This window comes from Echinops telfairi, unplaced genomic scaffold, assembly GCF_000313985.2.
Source record: "Echinops telfairi isolate 266 unplaced genomic scaffold, ASM31398v2 ScPeMD7_20;HRSCAF=75, whole genome shotgun sequence".
Lineage (NCBI taxonomy): Eukaryota > Metazoa > Chordata > Mammalia > Afrosoricida > Tenrecidae > Echinops > Echinops telfairi.
This window is the reverse complement of record NW_022103917.1, coordinates 10,122,419-10,138,189: the sequence shown is the minus strand read 5'-3', so window position 1 is coordinate 10,138,189 and position 15,771 is coordinate 10,122,419. Positions and strand designations below refer to the sequence as shown.

The following is a 15,771-nucleotide window of genomic DNA, read 5'->3' as shown; positions in this document are numbered from 1 at the left end:
GGAAACACCTTTGAGGTTTAAAAACTCAGCAGGTGCTGTCCCATAAAGGCTGGAAGTCCTCAAACCTCGGCCTGATCACCTCAAATTTGTTTTCCTGCCATTCCCCGGGATGGACCATTCTATTCCCCTGTTCCTCTGTGCCTTGGTGTCCCTCACTGTTCCCTAAAATGCCCTTCCTTCCTCCCTTTCTCCACCCAGGAACACCTTCCCTGGGACCCCAGCAGAGTTTTTGTCTCTGTTGGGAACTCCCACAGTGGAAACCCCCTAGGGGTGAACCAGTAGCCTAGCCGGTTCTCACTGGGCTGTTTCTCCAGGATTGGATGCTGTCGTATTTATCTTTGGAACTCCAGGGTACATCATCACAGTGCTCTAGCACAGGGTGGGTGCTCATTAAATATGTTTAACATAAGCACTTAATATGCTTGTAAGCTCTAGGCTAAAGGTTGTGGTGGTGGTTAGTGCTGTTGAGTCCATACCAACACATGGTGACTCCTGGTCAGCAGAGTAGAAATGCTCCCTGGGGTTTGCATAGCTGTGAGCTCTCTCTCAGAAGCAGATTGCCAGACCTGCCTTCTGAGTCACCTGAGTTTGACCAGCAGTTGAGGGCTTGACCCTTTGTGACCCGAGGGTCAGATAGGGTGAATTTCTCTGACATTTCAAGAAACAACAGGGTACAGGCAAGATGAATACTGTACATGAATTCCACAAGTAATCCTCACACCCTAATTTTCACACTTTGATTTAAATTGCACCATCCTTTCCCTTGTCCCGATGTACCTGGGTGGGTTCTCATAAGTTTTGAGCAAAGCCTGTAAGGGCTGACCTACAAGTATTTAAATGTAGTGCACTAAATGCCTTGGGAAAATAAAATAAAATAAACAAAACAAAAAATGCCTTGGAAGCCATTGCCCTAAGCCGTTCTACATTAGGAAAGGTGGGATCCTGTTTATGCATCTTTTGTGCCCCTGGCAAGTTAGCTGCCGAGTTCACCATGGTTTGCACTCTTTGTCCTGGGTGATGCCTGTTGAGAACCTTGAATAAATGGGCTAAAACTGCCGAGAAAAACTGAAATGGCTTTCAGGCCACTTAGTGCCCTGTGAAAAGCAAGGTAAGGATAAACAAAACAGTCTTTTGATGTACTGCCTCCTGTTTTTTTTAAACATTAATTTCAGTTGTTTTATTCTGTTTTGATAAGTCTCGACTGTTGATGTAGAATTTTCGGCCAAGGTTCAATTGGAAGTTTGCTTTTATTTTATTTTTAAATCATTTATTGGGGGCTCGTACAACTCTTATCACAATCCACCCATCCATCCATTGTATCAAGCACATTTGTACATTTATTGCCATCATCATTCTCAAAGCATTTTCTTTCTACTTGAGCCCTTGGTATCAGCTCCTCATTTTTTCCCCTACCCTCTCTCCCTCATGAACCCTTGACAATTTATAAATTATTACCGGTATTATTTTTTTCATATCTTACACTGTCCAATGTCTCCCTTCACCCACGTTTCTGCTGTCCGTCCTCTGGGGAGAGGGTTATATGTAGATCATTGTGATCGGTTTCCCCTTTCTCCCCCCACCTTTCCCTTCCCCTCCTGGTAGCGCTGCTCTCATTATTGGTGTTGAGGGCTTTATCTGTCCTGGATTCCCTGTGTTTCCAGCTCTGTTCTGTACCATGTACATGCTCTGGTCTAGCCAGATTTGTAAGGTAAAATTGGGATCATGATACTGGGAAGTTTTTTTTGTCTGTTTGTTTAAACGGGAAACTTAACACCATTGAGGCGTGCATCAGGCATGTCCGAAATCATTTAGACGATTCCACATGGATGTAATTAATGTGTAGACAGGAAAGCAAGCTTGCCTTTGTACGTTTTCAATTCCAGCTACTGCCTCCTTCTCCATCTCGCACATCCATCAGTCGCCTTCATCAGATCAAACAGGTAAGAATTCGACTTTCTTTTTTCTTTAAAAACCATAACTGTGGGTTTCAGTAATTCAAAACAAAGTCCCACTTGGATAGCTTTTTCAGGCCAGGACTAGTACCTTTAACAGCAACCAGGACTCTTACTGAGGTCTCCCTTATGTATCTGGGCTATTAACTATCTTAGTAAAGTGACACATTGTCCGGGAACACTGCACATTCTTTTACCTTAGGTTGACCCTCTTTTTCCCCCCAAGGGTCTCAGAAAATGATCTGTAGAAAAGTTCCTTCTCAGGCTTATCAGAACCCTAGTTAGTTTTCCCCTTAAACCCTCAGAGGGACAGTTTTTATTTGCCAGGTAAAATGGTTTGGGGGCTATCATGTTGTGTTTTCTTTCTCAATGATCCAAACTCGGGAACACCTTGTACCTCACTGGGTTATGTTTTGCGTGTGTCCGATAGCACAAGCCTAGTACAGAGTCAGCTTTTTAATTATCCCAGGATTAGCCATTGAACTCAAAAGATCAGATCGCTCAACCACAGGTGGTGGGATTTCTCTTTTGACCCAACTGCCAGCAGGCTTTTGGTCCACAGAGGCTTAACAGGTAAGAAGCACTTACGACATTATTCACTAAGCCCCAAAATAGGCACTTTACATCTGTGGTCTCATTTCATCTCACAACAAGCCCGCAGGGTCGGAAACCAAAGATGGGAGCCATTTCATCATGCACCCAAAACCCAGGGTTAATGAATGGCCCAAATAAGAATTAGCCCCAAATTACTAGACTGGTTCCAGGTACCCTTTCCCTGGCTCCGTAGCACAAAACCCATAATATCTTGTCCCCCTAGTTTTTGGTATTTTGCCTCTTGCCTCCTTTCCCTCTCCCCACCACATCACGGCTACCCTGAGGCCTGACGACCATTCATTAGCAAGACCCCACCATGCACCCATCCCACTGCCCTCAAGTGGATTCTAACTCATAGCAAGCCTAAAGGACTGAGTAGTCTTGCCCCATAGGCTCCCTCCAAGGCCGCCATCTTTACAGCAGCAGACAGCCCTAGCTTGCTCCCAACGTGGAGCAGCTGGTGAGTTCCAGCTGCCAGCCTTTGGCTTGACAGCCTAGTACTTTAACCACTGTGCCACCAGGGCTCCTAATAGGCCAAGAACGGGGTGGAAAACATTCTTTTGCTTTTTTTTTTCTTTTTTCTTGTAGGTAAAGCTTTGCTTTACGATTTGTCCCCATGAGTGTGCAGTTATTTGAGACATTCTTAAAAGAATCAAAGAACCTAAAGCCAGTAGTTAGAGTGAACTCTGGTTTCTCTGCACATTTGGGTTTCTGTCACCTCAAGGAGAGCACACATTAGACACTGGGTCAACTCGACTCAGGGCCATCGAGGTGCGTCCGACTCACAGTGACCCTGTAGGACAGAGTAGAACAGCCCCCTGTGAGTTTCCGAGACTGTAACTGTTTATGTGAGTAGAAAGCCGCATCTTTTTCCTGCAGAGCAGTTGGGGCATTTGAAATGCTGGCCTTGTGGTTAGCAGCCCAGGAAGTAACCCACGATGCTACCAGGAGTCCTGTGAAAATTTGTCACCAGTTTTCATGTTGTTTTTTGAACCTACCTCTTCCGAAATAGACTAATTTAACCATTAGTGATATAAATGATGAAAGAGTTTATTAGTCACATAATGATATAATGATCTACATTGCAAACATCTTAAAGGAAGCCTGAGTAAAAAACTGAGCGAGATGGGAAACTCAAAAGAACGTGAACTTTCAGACTTTAATGATCTTTACACACATACCTTAACCATGACCTCTTTTTTTTTCAAAGGGTTGAACAGGAAAGGTGGATTTATTTGGAAAAGAAGTCCAAAGTGCCCTTAGCTAGTCTAAAGGCCTGATGAAATGTAGCAAAATAAACAAACAAGCCTAACTCACTACCATGGAGTCAACGGGAGGGGAACTCATAGCGACCCTATAAGACAGGATAGAACTAGCGCCTGTGAACCATGGCCTCTTTTGAAGTATTGAACTTGACCTTTAAGGTACAAAACAAAATTGTTTGTTGACCTCCCTCTTTGCATTGTGAACTTTCACATAAATAAGATTACTAACCAAAAGACCAAACCTGTTGCCATCAAGTGGCTTCCAAGTAATAGGGACACTCTAGGACAGAGGAAGCATGCCCCACAAAAGCTTCCTAGATTCTCAATTGGTGCAGGGGGCAAATTTCTGGGTCTATCGTCTGTAGAGTGGCTGGCAGACTGGAGTCAGCAATATTTTAGTTAGCTGCCCAGCGCTTAACCATTGTGCCACCATGGCTTCTTCATCAGCTTAGTAGCAGCATCTCTTTCATTTTAAGGTAAAATGGAGGGAATAAGTGCAGCTACAGCCCAGGGTTTTTGGGAGGAGGAAAAGGGTTGCTATATGCGCAGGACTTAGACCAGCACCTGGCACCCAGCATTAAAGGAAACCTTTTTTTTCTTTGCAAAATTTGTATCATGTGTAAAGTAGATCTTCCATGTATCCAAACACCGAGCTTCAACAATCACCCACGTTTGATGCATGCTTTCCCCTCTATCACCTTCTCTTTGGGGGGGTTGGGGGGAAGGCATGTTTTAAAGCAAAGCTATGTAAACTGAATTGTGACCCTAGATTGGGTTGTGTAACTGAATGTGTGTGTGTGTGTGGGGGGGGTGTCACGAAAAATCTCGCAATGGTAAAAAGTCTCTGAACATGCAACAAGCAAAACTGAATTGAAAATCAAACACATCCTCAATCCGAAGAGTTTGCCATGTTGCAAATGTATTGTCCAAGAAAAAAAAAGGAAAAAAAAATGTATTGGCAAAAAGGGCATCAGAATGGAAAAAGCCATTCCCAGCTGTATTTTTTCACTCAGAAATACTCCAGATGAATGTCTGAGAAATACTTTCAAAATACAACACAAAACTACAGTGCCACCGTTACATTCCTTAATGCCATCTAATAACCAGTCCATCCTATGATTTCGCTAATTCTCCAACATCGCTTTTCAGCAGCTCCTATGTAGAACAAGCTGGGGTGCCTTCAGATGCAAGACCCGAAGCACAACGCACTGCATTTCCCCATCCAGGTTCCTGTGGTTCCAGTCTTTGAAAAGAACTCCTTAACCTACTTGTCCTAAAATCCCGCATTTTCCTCAAAGGCATCACAGTCACCCCCATCAAAACACTGTCACACTGAAAGGTCATCTTTCATTTGTCCTTCGTTGTCCAATTAGGCCCCTAATCCTATCAGTTCTTCGTTGACAATATTCTTTCTGTTCCATCTGACACTTCCCGATGCTGTCCCTTGAGTCCTGATTACTGTAATCATCTCTTCCTAGATTTCCCATAAGGAGCCCTGGTGGGGTAGTAAGGAACCCTGGTGGCATAGTGTTTATACATGGGGCTCCTCGCCGCAAGCAAGGTCAGCAGTTCAAAACTCCCAGCCGCTCCAGGGGAGTAAAATGAGACTTTCTAATGCTGTAAAGAGTTGTTGTCTCAGAAACCCACAGGGACAGCTCTACCCTGACCTATAGGGTTGCTATGATTCAGAATCACCTTGATGGCAGGGGGTTAGTTTGAAATTTCCCACTTCTCCCCTTCTACTCGGACTTCCACAACCAACACCCAGATACCTCTCCCAAACCATCGTTTTCACCACTGTATCGCCTGCACAAAGTCACAGCAGTTGGCCATTACTTAATTGAATAGTAATAAGAGCTAATCCTGTATTTTTACATATAACGAGCCCATGCAAATAACACACACACATACATATAGCACACATAGTGCACACAGCAAAGTAATGCTGAGGGGGTTGTGTGATTTGTGAAAACCAACAGCAACAACAAAATAACACCTGCATTATTTGTATGAAAATATGGTTAAGCATTAAATGCTTACTGTGGACCATGCACTGTGATAACTACGGTTAGTCTCCTCATTTTATAGTAAGGAAGCTCACGCTCCTCTGAGAGGTTTAGTCACTTGGCCAAGTAGTGGGTTTCAGAGCTGGGATTCAATTCCGTTGTTTGGCTTGTGGTCCTAGCACATACCCTGTCCCCACTCCACTCCTCAGCTCGAGCTCTTTAATGCCCTAAAAACGCTAGACATCGGCCTGCTTAACCATTCTCGTTGGCGTCCAGATCATTCCATTGCGCAGACTCTTTTCCAGCCAAGCTAGCGACACTGACTGCCCCTTGCCATATTTTCCCCTTCTTGAAACTTTTGTTCACATGATCCCTTCTATTTGGAATACCTCCCCTCCACCACCTTTCATGACTCAGCTCAAATTGACATTTTTCACACAACTCACTCTCTCCTTCCATTACTGACGACCCTTAATATACTGTCTCTATATTGAGAATCATCTTTCAAGATTCTTGGTCACACTCCCTACCATTGAAAAAGATTGGAACCTCTACTGTCTGCACACTGTGCTGACATAATATATGCACACTCTCCTTACATGTACATTATGGCCTATATTACGAGAACCCTGGAATATACACGGGGCTTCAAAAAGGCTGTGGAAGAACGGATTGAGATGATCGTGACATTTTTCCATGAACATTTCGAAGCCCCCTCATATACAAAGTAGAAAATGGAGGAAATCCAGATGAATTTATGTTTTTAGAAACTTTGGAGTTTTACTGACTCTAGATCATCAATGCGAGCCACTTCTTATCTCCAATCATCTCGACCATTTAAAATGACGTCTCCTTCTTCCAGCGCGAGCTCAGCCCAGTGTTTCCACAGTTACGTGCCAGAGGGTGATGGGCTAGGAGCTGTTGGCTCAGTTTGCATTACATGGATTATCTTCTGTCCAAGGTCTCTTTGCAGGACTCTTGTTAATGGACTCATCCGTTTTGTGGGGGTTGGTTTAGTTTAAACTAGACCCTGTTACTTCTGCTCCCATCTAATTTAACCCCTGAACCTACTGCTGCTGAATCTATTCTCACTGAAAGTGACCCTACAGAACAGAGTAGAACAGCTGCATAGGGCTTGCAAGGCTATAAATTGTTACCAATTTAGACAGCCACATCTTTCTCTAGTGCTGCAATGCAGCTGCTTGTGTTCGAATTGCTAAACACCCAAGCCTTCTATCCCACCCCATCCCCGCCCCACCTAGCTTGGCACAGGTAAAATGCCAATGTCTGTGAACAGACCTTCATTTCTCTCTGCCACAGAGAGAAGAATGAATTGGTTTCTATTTTATCTGTGCTGCTGCTCAACTAGGAACCTTGCTGGCAAAGTCAGTAGTTCAAACCCACCAGCTACTGCTCAGGAAAAAGCTGAGGCTGTCTGCTCCCGGAAAGAGTTTCGGCAATCTAGAGGGGACGTTCTCTTCTGCCCTCTAGGGTCATTAGGAGTTGAAATCGCCTGGACGGCAGTGAGCTTGGTTTGGATTAGAACCACTCAACAGATTGTCTGCGCCCTCTGGGGGAGGGGCAGCCACTCTTCGGGCAGGAAGGCATAGCTGGCCCTCCTGTAGGAGACTCGGAGCTTAGCTGCTTCCTTCATGGGCCCCACAAAATGGAGCACTCACTGGCTGCCCGGCACACTGTTATGGATGAAATCCCTGTTTAAGAATGCCGGGATGAGGAATTCGGATTGCAGGTTGTCCTTTAAAGAGTTATCTTACTGAAAAATGGTGCTGCCTCTGAGGGAAAACACAATGCAGTCAAGCCCAAAGCAAAAAAGAACAGCTAAGCCCACAGTTCACTAATCAGTTGGCCGCTGCTATGTGTGATCTTGTGCTATCACGTACAGCCATACCTTGTTTCGTCACTCTTGCAGATAGGGCCGTTTTCTCCCCTTCAAATGGAAGGTGTGCGGGCAGCCCTGCCTCAGCAGGGCTCTGGGGACCATTTGTCCGAAAACCTGTGCTCACTTCTTGTCTTGGTCTCACAATCTGGTCACTCTCCCATGATTCCAAACTGCGTTCCTCATGCTTGCACGCACCTCATAGCCTCCAGGATGGCGTCAGCCTGACCTCTCTGCACTGGGAGACCAAAAAGTGGGCAACTTGCTTTACTGAAACATTTTATTGTGACGACTGTCATCTTATTCATACCAAACCTGCAGTTTCTCTCCACGATCAGCCTGCACTTACACTCCTCCTGGCAGGCCTTGACTTTGTTTGGTGTCCTAGTATTAATGAGAGAAATAGTCTCCTTTCGACCATGTGATAGGTGCTGTTTTGAATGAGAGAAGGTCCTGCCAATCCTTGGTGGTCCCTGTGGCCTGCTGCAATGATGCACAAGGAAGGGGCCTTCTGGGCTGCCAGAGACAAGACAAGCCCCAGCCACTTGGGTAGGGGTCATTGCTACTCTGTCTCTGCCATTGTTGTCTGCCGCAGGGTCTAGGCCAACTCCTAGCCACCCTGCTTCATAGGGTTTCTGGGAGAAGATCGCCAGGTCTTTGCTCCCTGGTTCAACTGCTGCTTGAACTTCCAGCGGTGTGGTTAGCCGCTGAGTGCTTAGCCAGGGTGACACCAGACTCCCATCTCTTCAGTAGTTCCCTGTCTAATAATAAAGGTGCATCCCAGTGGAATCAAACCTTGTCAAGCCCCAAGTGCTGGGTATTCACTTTACTCTCATTTCTCCCCTTGCAGGACGAATGCATGGATTTTCTCAATCAAGAAGTGACCTATGAACGGTGAGTGTAGGGCTGTCCTTTTAGTGAATACTCAGATCACGTCTCTCCAAACATGGATAGGTGTTCTTTGAAGGTGGACACCTGCAGTAGTGATTTCTTTTCTTTTGCAGGGAGGTACATGCTGCACTCCAGATAAATAGATGTTGGGAAGAAAAGCTTATCCTGGTATGCTATCCACACTTCCCTTTGGTAGAAACATACAGATTTGGCCTGGTGTGCAGTGTTAGTGGCACCTACATTTGCTATAATTTGGCGAAATCTGAGTTCTTGTTTGTAACTAAGATGGTATCTGCCACATAGTCTTGATTGCTTTTTACCCATGAAAAGTATTGCTGTTTGTCAGTTGGGTTTACAGTCTGTCGTTGTGCCATCTGGAACCACCACTGCGTCGCCTGTGTCTCCTCACTGTGTCCACACCACTAATTACCTCTGTCCTTGTGGACCTGCGGAGGGTTCAATTGTGTTGGTTAAAACGGTAAGCTGACCAAACCATAATTATTTGGTCATGTAAACGTTTTCACCTTGTTGTCATTTATTAAGTGCATGGTAGTTTTAAACCACAGATGATGGTCTCAATGAGAAAAGACTGCAGTTTTATGCCTGGCACACATAAACTGCCAGCAACATTGAAGAGATTTAGCACCTAAATCCATTTCCACAGGCTTAGACTTCCGTTGCTTCCCTTTGTTAGCAGTCCCTAATGTGGCCGTGGAATGATAGCTAGTGTTCTTTTCCATCCGCCTCTCAAATGGTGACAGAACAAGATGAATTGGGCTGAAACTTGAGTCGGACAGATTCTGGTGAGACGTCACTTTCCAGATTTGGGCGTTACTTGAGAAGGAAATAGGTCATCAGCAGGAACCATGACATCTTATTTTCTTTGGAGCTTGAATGCCCTGGATGGGCATCGAGCCCAGATTGAGGTCCTAAAGAATGAGTGGATAACCTCTGGAGCCCGTCACCTGTCTTGTTCTGGTGCTAATACATGTTATAGCCGCTGCTGGGTTCTCTGGACTGAGCCAATTCTAATTGTGTTACTGTTGGCGTGAGTGAGGAGACGAGAGAGAGCTGTGCACATGCTTGGGGGAGAAAGGGAACATGTCCCGTAATATGCAAGTCTACCTTTGCTTATGGCTTGGAAAAGAATCAAGCACTGATCTTGTCTACTTAAAATCTATAAATATTTTCTCGTGGCTATAGTTAGTCATAGTGTCTCATTCGTACCCTGCTATTGTTGTTAGGTGGTGCTGAGAAGATTCCACCCTATATACAACAGGACGACAGGACCCCCAGTCCTGTGCCACCCCCCAAATTGTCGTGTCTCAGCCCAGGGTGGCAGCCACGGGGTCAATCCGTTTCACCGAGGGCCTTCCTCTTTGTCACTGTCCCTGCACTTGACCAGTAGGGTGTCCTTCTCCAGGGACCGGTCTTCCCTGACAACATGGCCAAAGTGCTTGAGACCAAGTGTCTGCATCCTTGCCTCTAGAGAGCGTTCTGGCTGTACTTCTGAGACACAGTTGTTGGTTCTTTGGGCAGTCTATGGCACTTTCAATGGTCTCTGCAAACACTATCGTGCAACTGTATCAGTTATTCTCCAGCCTGCCTTATTCAGTGTCCAGTCTTCCCATGAATATGTGATGACTGACAGTACCCTGGCTTTGGTCAGGCACACCTTCGTGCTCAAAGTGACACGTTTACTTTTGTACACTTTGAAGTGATCGTTGGCAGCAGATTTGCCCAGTACAATACACCACCATTTGATCTATTGACTGTTCCTTCCTTGGGTGTTGATTGTGAAGCTGAGTAAAATGAAATCCTTAAATCGTGCCATCTTTGCTTCTAGGGATTTCCCTTCATTTTTGCCAAATCCTTTTGAGTCCTATCCAGGATAGTGTGCTATAGTTTTTTTGGTAACAAGCCACAGGTCAAGTCTAAAGGGAGAGGCTGACATTCACAATTGGTGTGTATAGTAGGTAGTACTGGACAGTGAGTACACACATTCTAGGTCTTTCTGGGGTGCTAAGGAAGCCCCTCAACTTCCATGTAGCTCCCTTCCCCCAAATGCAAACGGTCTTTGTTATCCTGGAAGTAGATCTTGAGTTTCCATGCTTGCCTTAGGATGGTGAGAACCCTTCCCCTGGTGTCAAGCAGAGGCTCAGTCAGTAGGACACCCACCCTAGGCAATATCTGTCACCCTAAGCATTTGCTCAGTGGACTGGGCGTTTGTCAGACACCACTTTCTGCTTACACAGAATGACAACAGTGGAGAGACCCCATCTACTTCCAATCACGCGGATGTCATCCTACCTACCAACAGCTTCTTCTCCCTCAAGGAGGTCTTGGAAGGTAAGAAAGGACTGCCCCAAAGTAATGCTTGGCAAGAGTAATGATTGGCCCCCCAAATTTTAGGGGGAGGGCTATAATTTGCTATGGAGTCCCTGCGTGGCGGAAATGGTTAAGCACTTGACTTCTAGGCAACAGGCTGGCAGTTTGAGCCTTTTGCGCACAGGCCCCACAGCAGACAGGCCTGGCAATCTGCTTTGGAAAGGTCCCAGCTGCGACGACAGTGGCACAGTTCGACTCTAAGAGTCCTGGGCCACCAAGGCTCGGAAGGGACTCGGCTGTGCATGCAGCAATGACGCTTTTGCTGTCATTTAGCTGATTATAAGTGCTGGTTTTCCCTTCACATTCATTTCGGTGTTAGTGACATAAAAGATTGATTTCTGTGTAGTGACATAAAAGACTGATCTTTAAAAGTATTAATTAATTATTAGTACATATATCATCCACATTGATACATATTAATTATAGTAATAGGTGTATTGATTATAGTATATAATTTATTATATATTATTGTATATATTAATATATATATCATTCCATATTTCAACCACGTCAAGTAGAATCATACAGTTGATACCACAATCAGTTTCCATTCTTTTTCTACATGGACTCCTTGACATCGTCTCCCTTTTACCCCCGCCCTTTACCACCACTTACCCCCCTCCCCCCACCCTCCAAAACCCTTATTCTACTTGCTATCTCTATAAATACTGAAAAAAAGAAAAACATATAACTTCCAATGACCTAACACCTCTGAGATACACCCTAATTAATGGGTAAACAGAAACCAAACAAAACAATATAAAAACACAGAAAATTTGGGAAACCAGATCAGGTCCAGCCTGCATCACAGCGGTGTGTGTGTGTGGGGGGTGTGTACTGACAAAGTCTTCACTGTTCAGGTCAGATTTATGTCTTTGATCTTTATGTCTTTGATCTTCCCAAACACCCTGTTTAGTGACCACTTTCCTCCCATCCTTCAATTTTAGATGGGAGGAGTTCTCCGGAGGCTTATTTCCTAGGTGGTTAGTTCCACAGATGAATGTTGGGCTCCCATTGTCATCCATCGCCTTCTGCACACCAGATTCTCACAATTCTCTGAGACTGATCCCCCCTTCAACTTTGGATTATATTCCCTCGATGACTGATGATGGTGTGCTTCTTCCATGTGGTCTTAGCTGACATCTCATTTAGAAGGCTGCTTGTTAGAAGATAAGCCTTTAAGACCAGAAACACTATTTTATGTGATAGCCGGGCACCATCTACATTCTTTGTCACATTTTGCTATAGTACTCACGTTTCTGCGTTCCCTTCCTGAGGGTGAGTATTGTGCAGGGCCATGATGTAAGAGCTAATTGTTCTTAAGTTGGAGCTAGGATTCAGTGCGAGCCTCAAATCCATTCCTGCATCGATGCTTTATTTTCTTTCTTTCTTTTAATTCACTGTAACTTGGGAGTTAATACATACATCATATTATTCCATATTTCAACCATGTCAAACAGAATTGTATGATTGCTTCCATCATCAGTCTCCAAACATACTTTTCCTTCCTGGAATCTTTGACATCATCTCTCTTTTATCTCCACCCCCCCCTCATCCCCTCTCCCCACCGAAACCTTTGTTTTATTTGCTTTCGCTATAGGCTCATTGACCCTGGGTTTCATTTACTGGAAAACAACACAACTTCAGTAGGGTGTCCACCAATGGCATCACACCTCTGAGATACACCTTACTATGAACAAGCACAAACAAAATAGAATGTCCATCACAGGATTGCTGGAATAATATGTATTTGATTACATTTGCTAATTGTATGCAATCATGTAACAGCAGCTATAATCAAGATACAGAATAGTTCCCATATCCTAAACCATTTCCTTATGATCTTTTGCAACCCCACCCACCCACCCACCCCCGGAAAACTCAGCTCTGCTTTCAGAGAAAAGTGGCCATTTTACCACCTCTGTTCCAATTTGGTTTAGTTTATATAGTTCAATAGTTTTTTAAAACTTTTTTTATTGTGAATTGGGTAGGGATTTATCTATCAGATTATCAGTGTTTCATTCAACAACTGAATTTATCAAATATTCCAATGGCTTGTCCCGTCCTGACCCCCACCACCCGCAATTTGTTTTTAAGCAGTACTTCTTTCCATCTTTATAAATGTTTGTGAGTTGCAACAATTTGCCTCACTCCCCCATCCCCCCACCTCTGTCTCCAACTCCCCACGCCCGTTTTCCCATCCTGTGTGATGATTGACCATGTAAGTTTGTATAAGAAATACTAAGTTTTAAGAAGGCAGTAGTGTTTTCTTTTCCCAAGCAAAACACATTGTAATTGTTTTGGTGTATTGTTTTGTATATTGAAGAAAGTCAAGTGAGTAGGCACATGGGAGGAATATTCTGTCTTTTATTAATCCTGTTTCAGTACATTGCCCCCCTGAGCCAACTCATTGATAAGAAGCCAAACTCTCTCTAGAACTGTCAGCTACTCAGCGGCCCCTCTCACCCACGTAGGATTCTCCCCTCGACCCCAGACAGGTTCCAGCAGGACTACAGGTCTTTCTAGCTGTTGGGGCCACAACTTGGGAAATGCCTGGATCCTTCTGAATTCTGAGGTCCTTGGCCCCTGAAAAACCAATATAAAGGAGTGATGTGCACTACTCAAAAGGCCTTTCCTGCCAGCAGGTCCTTAACTCTGTTCTCATGAGGTAGATCTGTTCTCATGAGATAGTCATCACTGGTCTTGTCCTTCACATGCATTCTTGTAATGATTGTGCCACTACCCTTTTAGAAGAACTCAGAGCCCCGCCTACGGTATCAGACCACAGTGGCCTTGGACCATTCCAAAGAAAAAGTTCTTTTCCCTCTATCAGCAGAGATAAATACAACTTTCATTTCCTTTTATAATGCTAAAAAAATCAAGTATCATAAAAAATCCACCCAATACTTTTGGTCAGGTACTAGAAGCATTTGTTTGCTGAAACACAAAGGATGTGTGTCAGCATAGCTCGAAAACCCTACAAAGTGCTCTATGAGTAGACACTGAGAAATTTAATTCTGCTATAGTCCATTATGATTTTACATTAAGTGGAATTCACCAAGGGAGCTGCCTTAAGTACTTTATGAAACAAGATGGAGAATGAATGAACATAAAGAATGTGTCCATTTGCCGAATTTCAAACCCTGCCCCTCCCGCAAAGGCATGCATTGGTGTCATGTAGGCCTGTTGACACATATTGGAGTTACAATTAGCAATCCAGGCTAAGGTGTATGAACTTTTTCAGGAGGATTATTGTGGGTTAAATATAGGGAAAGTGACCCACCTGCTCACAAACCAAAAAACCTACTACCAGCCCCCTCTCCCCGCAGAAGAAATCACTTCAGAGGACAGCACTGAAGCCACAGCTCAGGGAGAGGGACATGTCTGATCAGAGCACACAGGAGCGAATGAAGGGGGAGGGAGAGAGAGTGGAGCACATCCTGGACCACTAGCCCTGAGGACGACATTCCTGCTCAGCGCAGCCAATGCACAGAGAGGACCAGAGGGCCGGTCCCACTATGAGACACGATGTTCCTTATTGACTCATAATGCTATGGGGGACAACACTGGAGACACAGTGTGAGAATTGTGCCCGATCTGACCCCACCACACTGAGGCAGATCTCTAAGGGTGTGTAACAGAATAGCAAGGGGAACAGAGCAAGGAAGTCCCGAAGGAGTACCAAAATTAAACTTTGGGGTCAGGGTGTGGCACACCATCAGACTCAACCGGAAAACACTCCTAAAGGTCAAGAAACAGACCTTAAACTATTTACAGGCTTTTTTTTTCCGTTGGTTTTTGTTGTTGTTTTCTTTCATTGCCTTGTTTCCCCCCCTATTGTTTTTTGTGCATATTATTATCTCTACGGGTATATCCAGATGGGATAGGCAGGATAAACAATGTGGAGGAGAAAACAATGGGACCTACAGTTCTGGAGGGACATGGGAGATGGGGAGGTGGGGGAAAGGAAGTGGGTGTTAACAAACTCAGGGACAAGGGAACAACAAGTGATCCAAAATCAATGGTGAGAAGGGTGTAGGAGGCCTGGAAGGGCTTGAAATGGGCAATGTAACCAAGAGGAATTACTGAAACTCGAATGAAGGCAGAACATGATAGTGGGACAAGAGGAAAGTAAAAGGAAATAGAGGAAAAAGCTGGGAGACAAAGGGTATTTATAGGGGTCTAAATACAGGCATGTATATATGTAAATATATTGATATATGATGATGGGAAAATAGATCTATGTGCATATATTTATAGGTTTAGCATTAACATAGCAGATGGACATTGGGCCCCTACTCAAGTACTCCATCAATGCAAGAACACTTTGTTCTATTAAACTGACATTCCATGATGCTCACCTTCCTGACACAATCACCGAAGACATAGTGGGTACATAAGCAAATGTGTTGAAGAAAGTTGATGATCCCTGGCTATCAAAAGATATAGCATCTGGGGTCTTAAAGACTTGAAGATAAACAAGCAGACATCTAGCTGAGAAACAACAAAACCCACATGGAAGAAACATACCAGCCTGTGTGATCACGAGGTGTCAATGGGATCAGGTATCAGGCATCAAAAACCCAGAACAAAAAAATCATATCATTGTGAATGAGGGGGAGTGGACATCACCTAACAGCAGAGTCTCAGGGAGAAGATAAGTCAGTCAGGGTGCAGTATAGCACCAATGAAACATACAACATTTCTCTAGTTCTTTAATCCTTTCTCCCCCCACTCCCTCCCCCCCCCACTATCATGATCCCAATTCTACCTTACAA

At 44.5% G+C, this 15,771-nt stretch overlaps 1 protein-coding gene across 1 annotated transcript in view; it reads left to right on the top strand.

Moving 5' to 3' along the window:
• LOC123521491 (P2R1A-PPP2R2A-interacting phosphatase regulator 1-like) overlaps positions 1-15,771 on the top strand; it is a 40,495-nt gene that overhangs the window by 18,803 nt on the left and 5,921 nt on the right. Inside the window, exons 4-7 of the mRNA XM_045288375.1 lie at positions 1,884-1,940; positions 8,565-8,608; positions 8,719-8,773; positions 10,861-10,954. Coding sequence (XP_045144310.1) covers positions 1,884-1,940; positions 8,565-8,608; positions 8,719-8,773; positions 10,861-10,954 — 250 coding nt within the window. The remainder of the gene's footprint in view (positions 1-1,883; positions 1,941-8,564; positions 8,609-8,718; positions 8,774-10,860; positions 10,955-15,771) is intronic.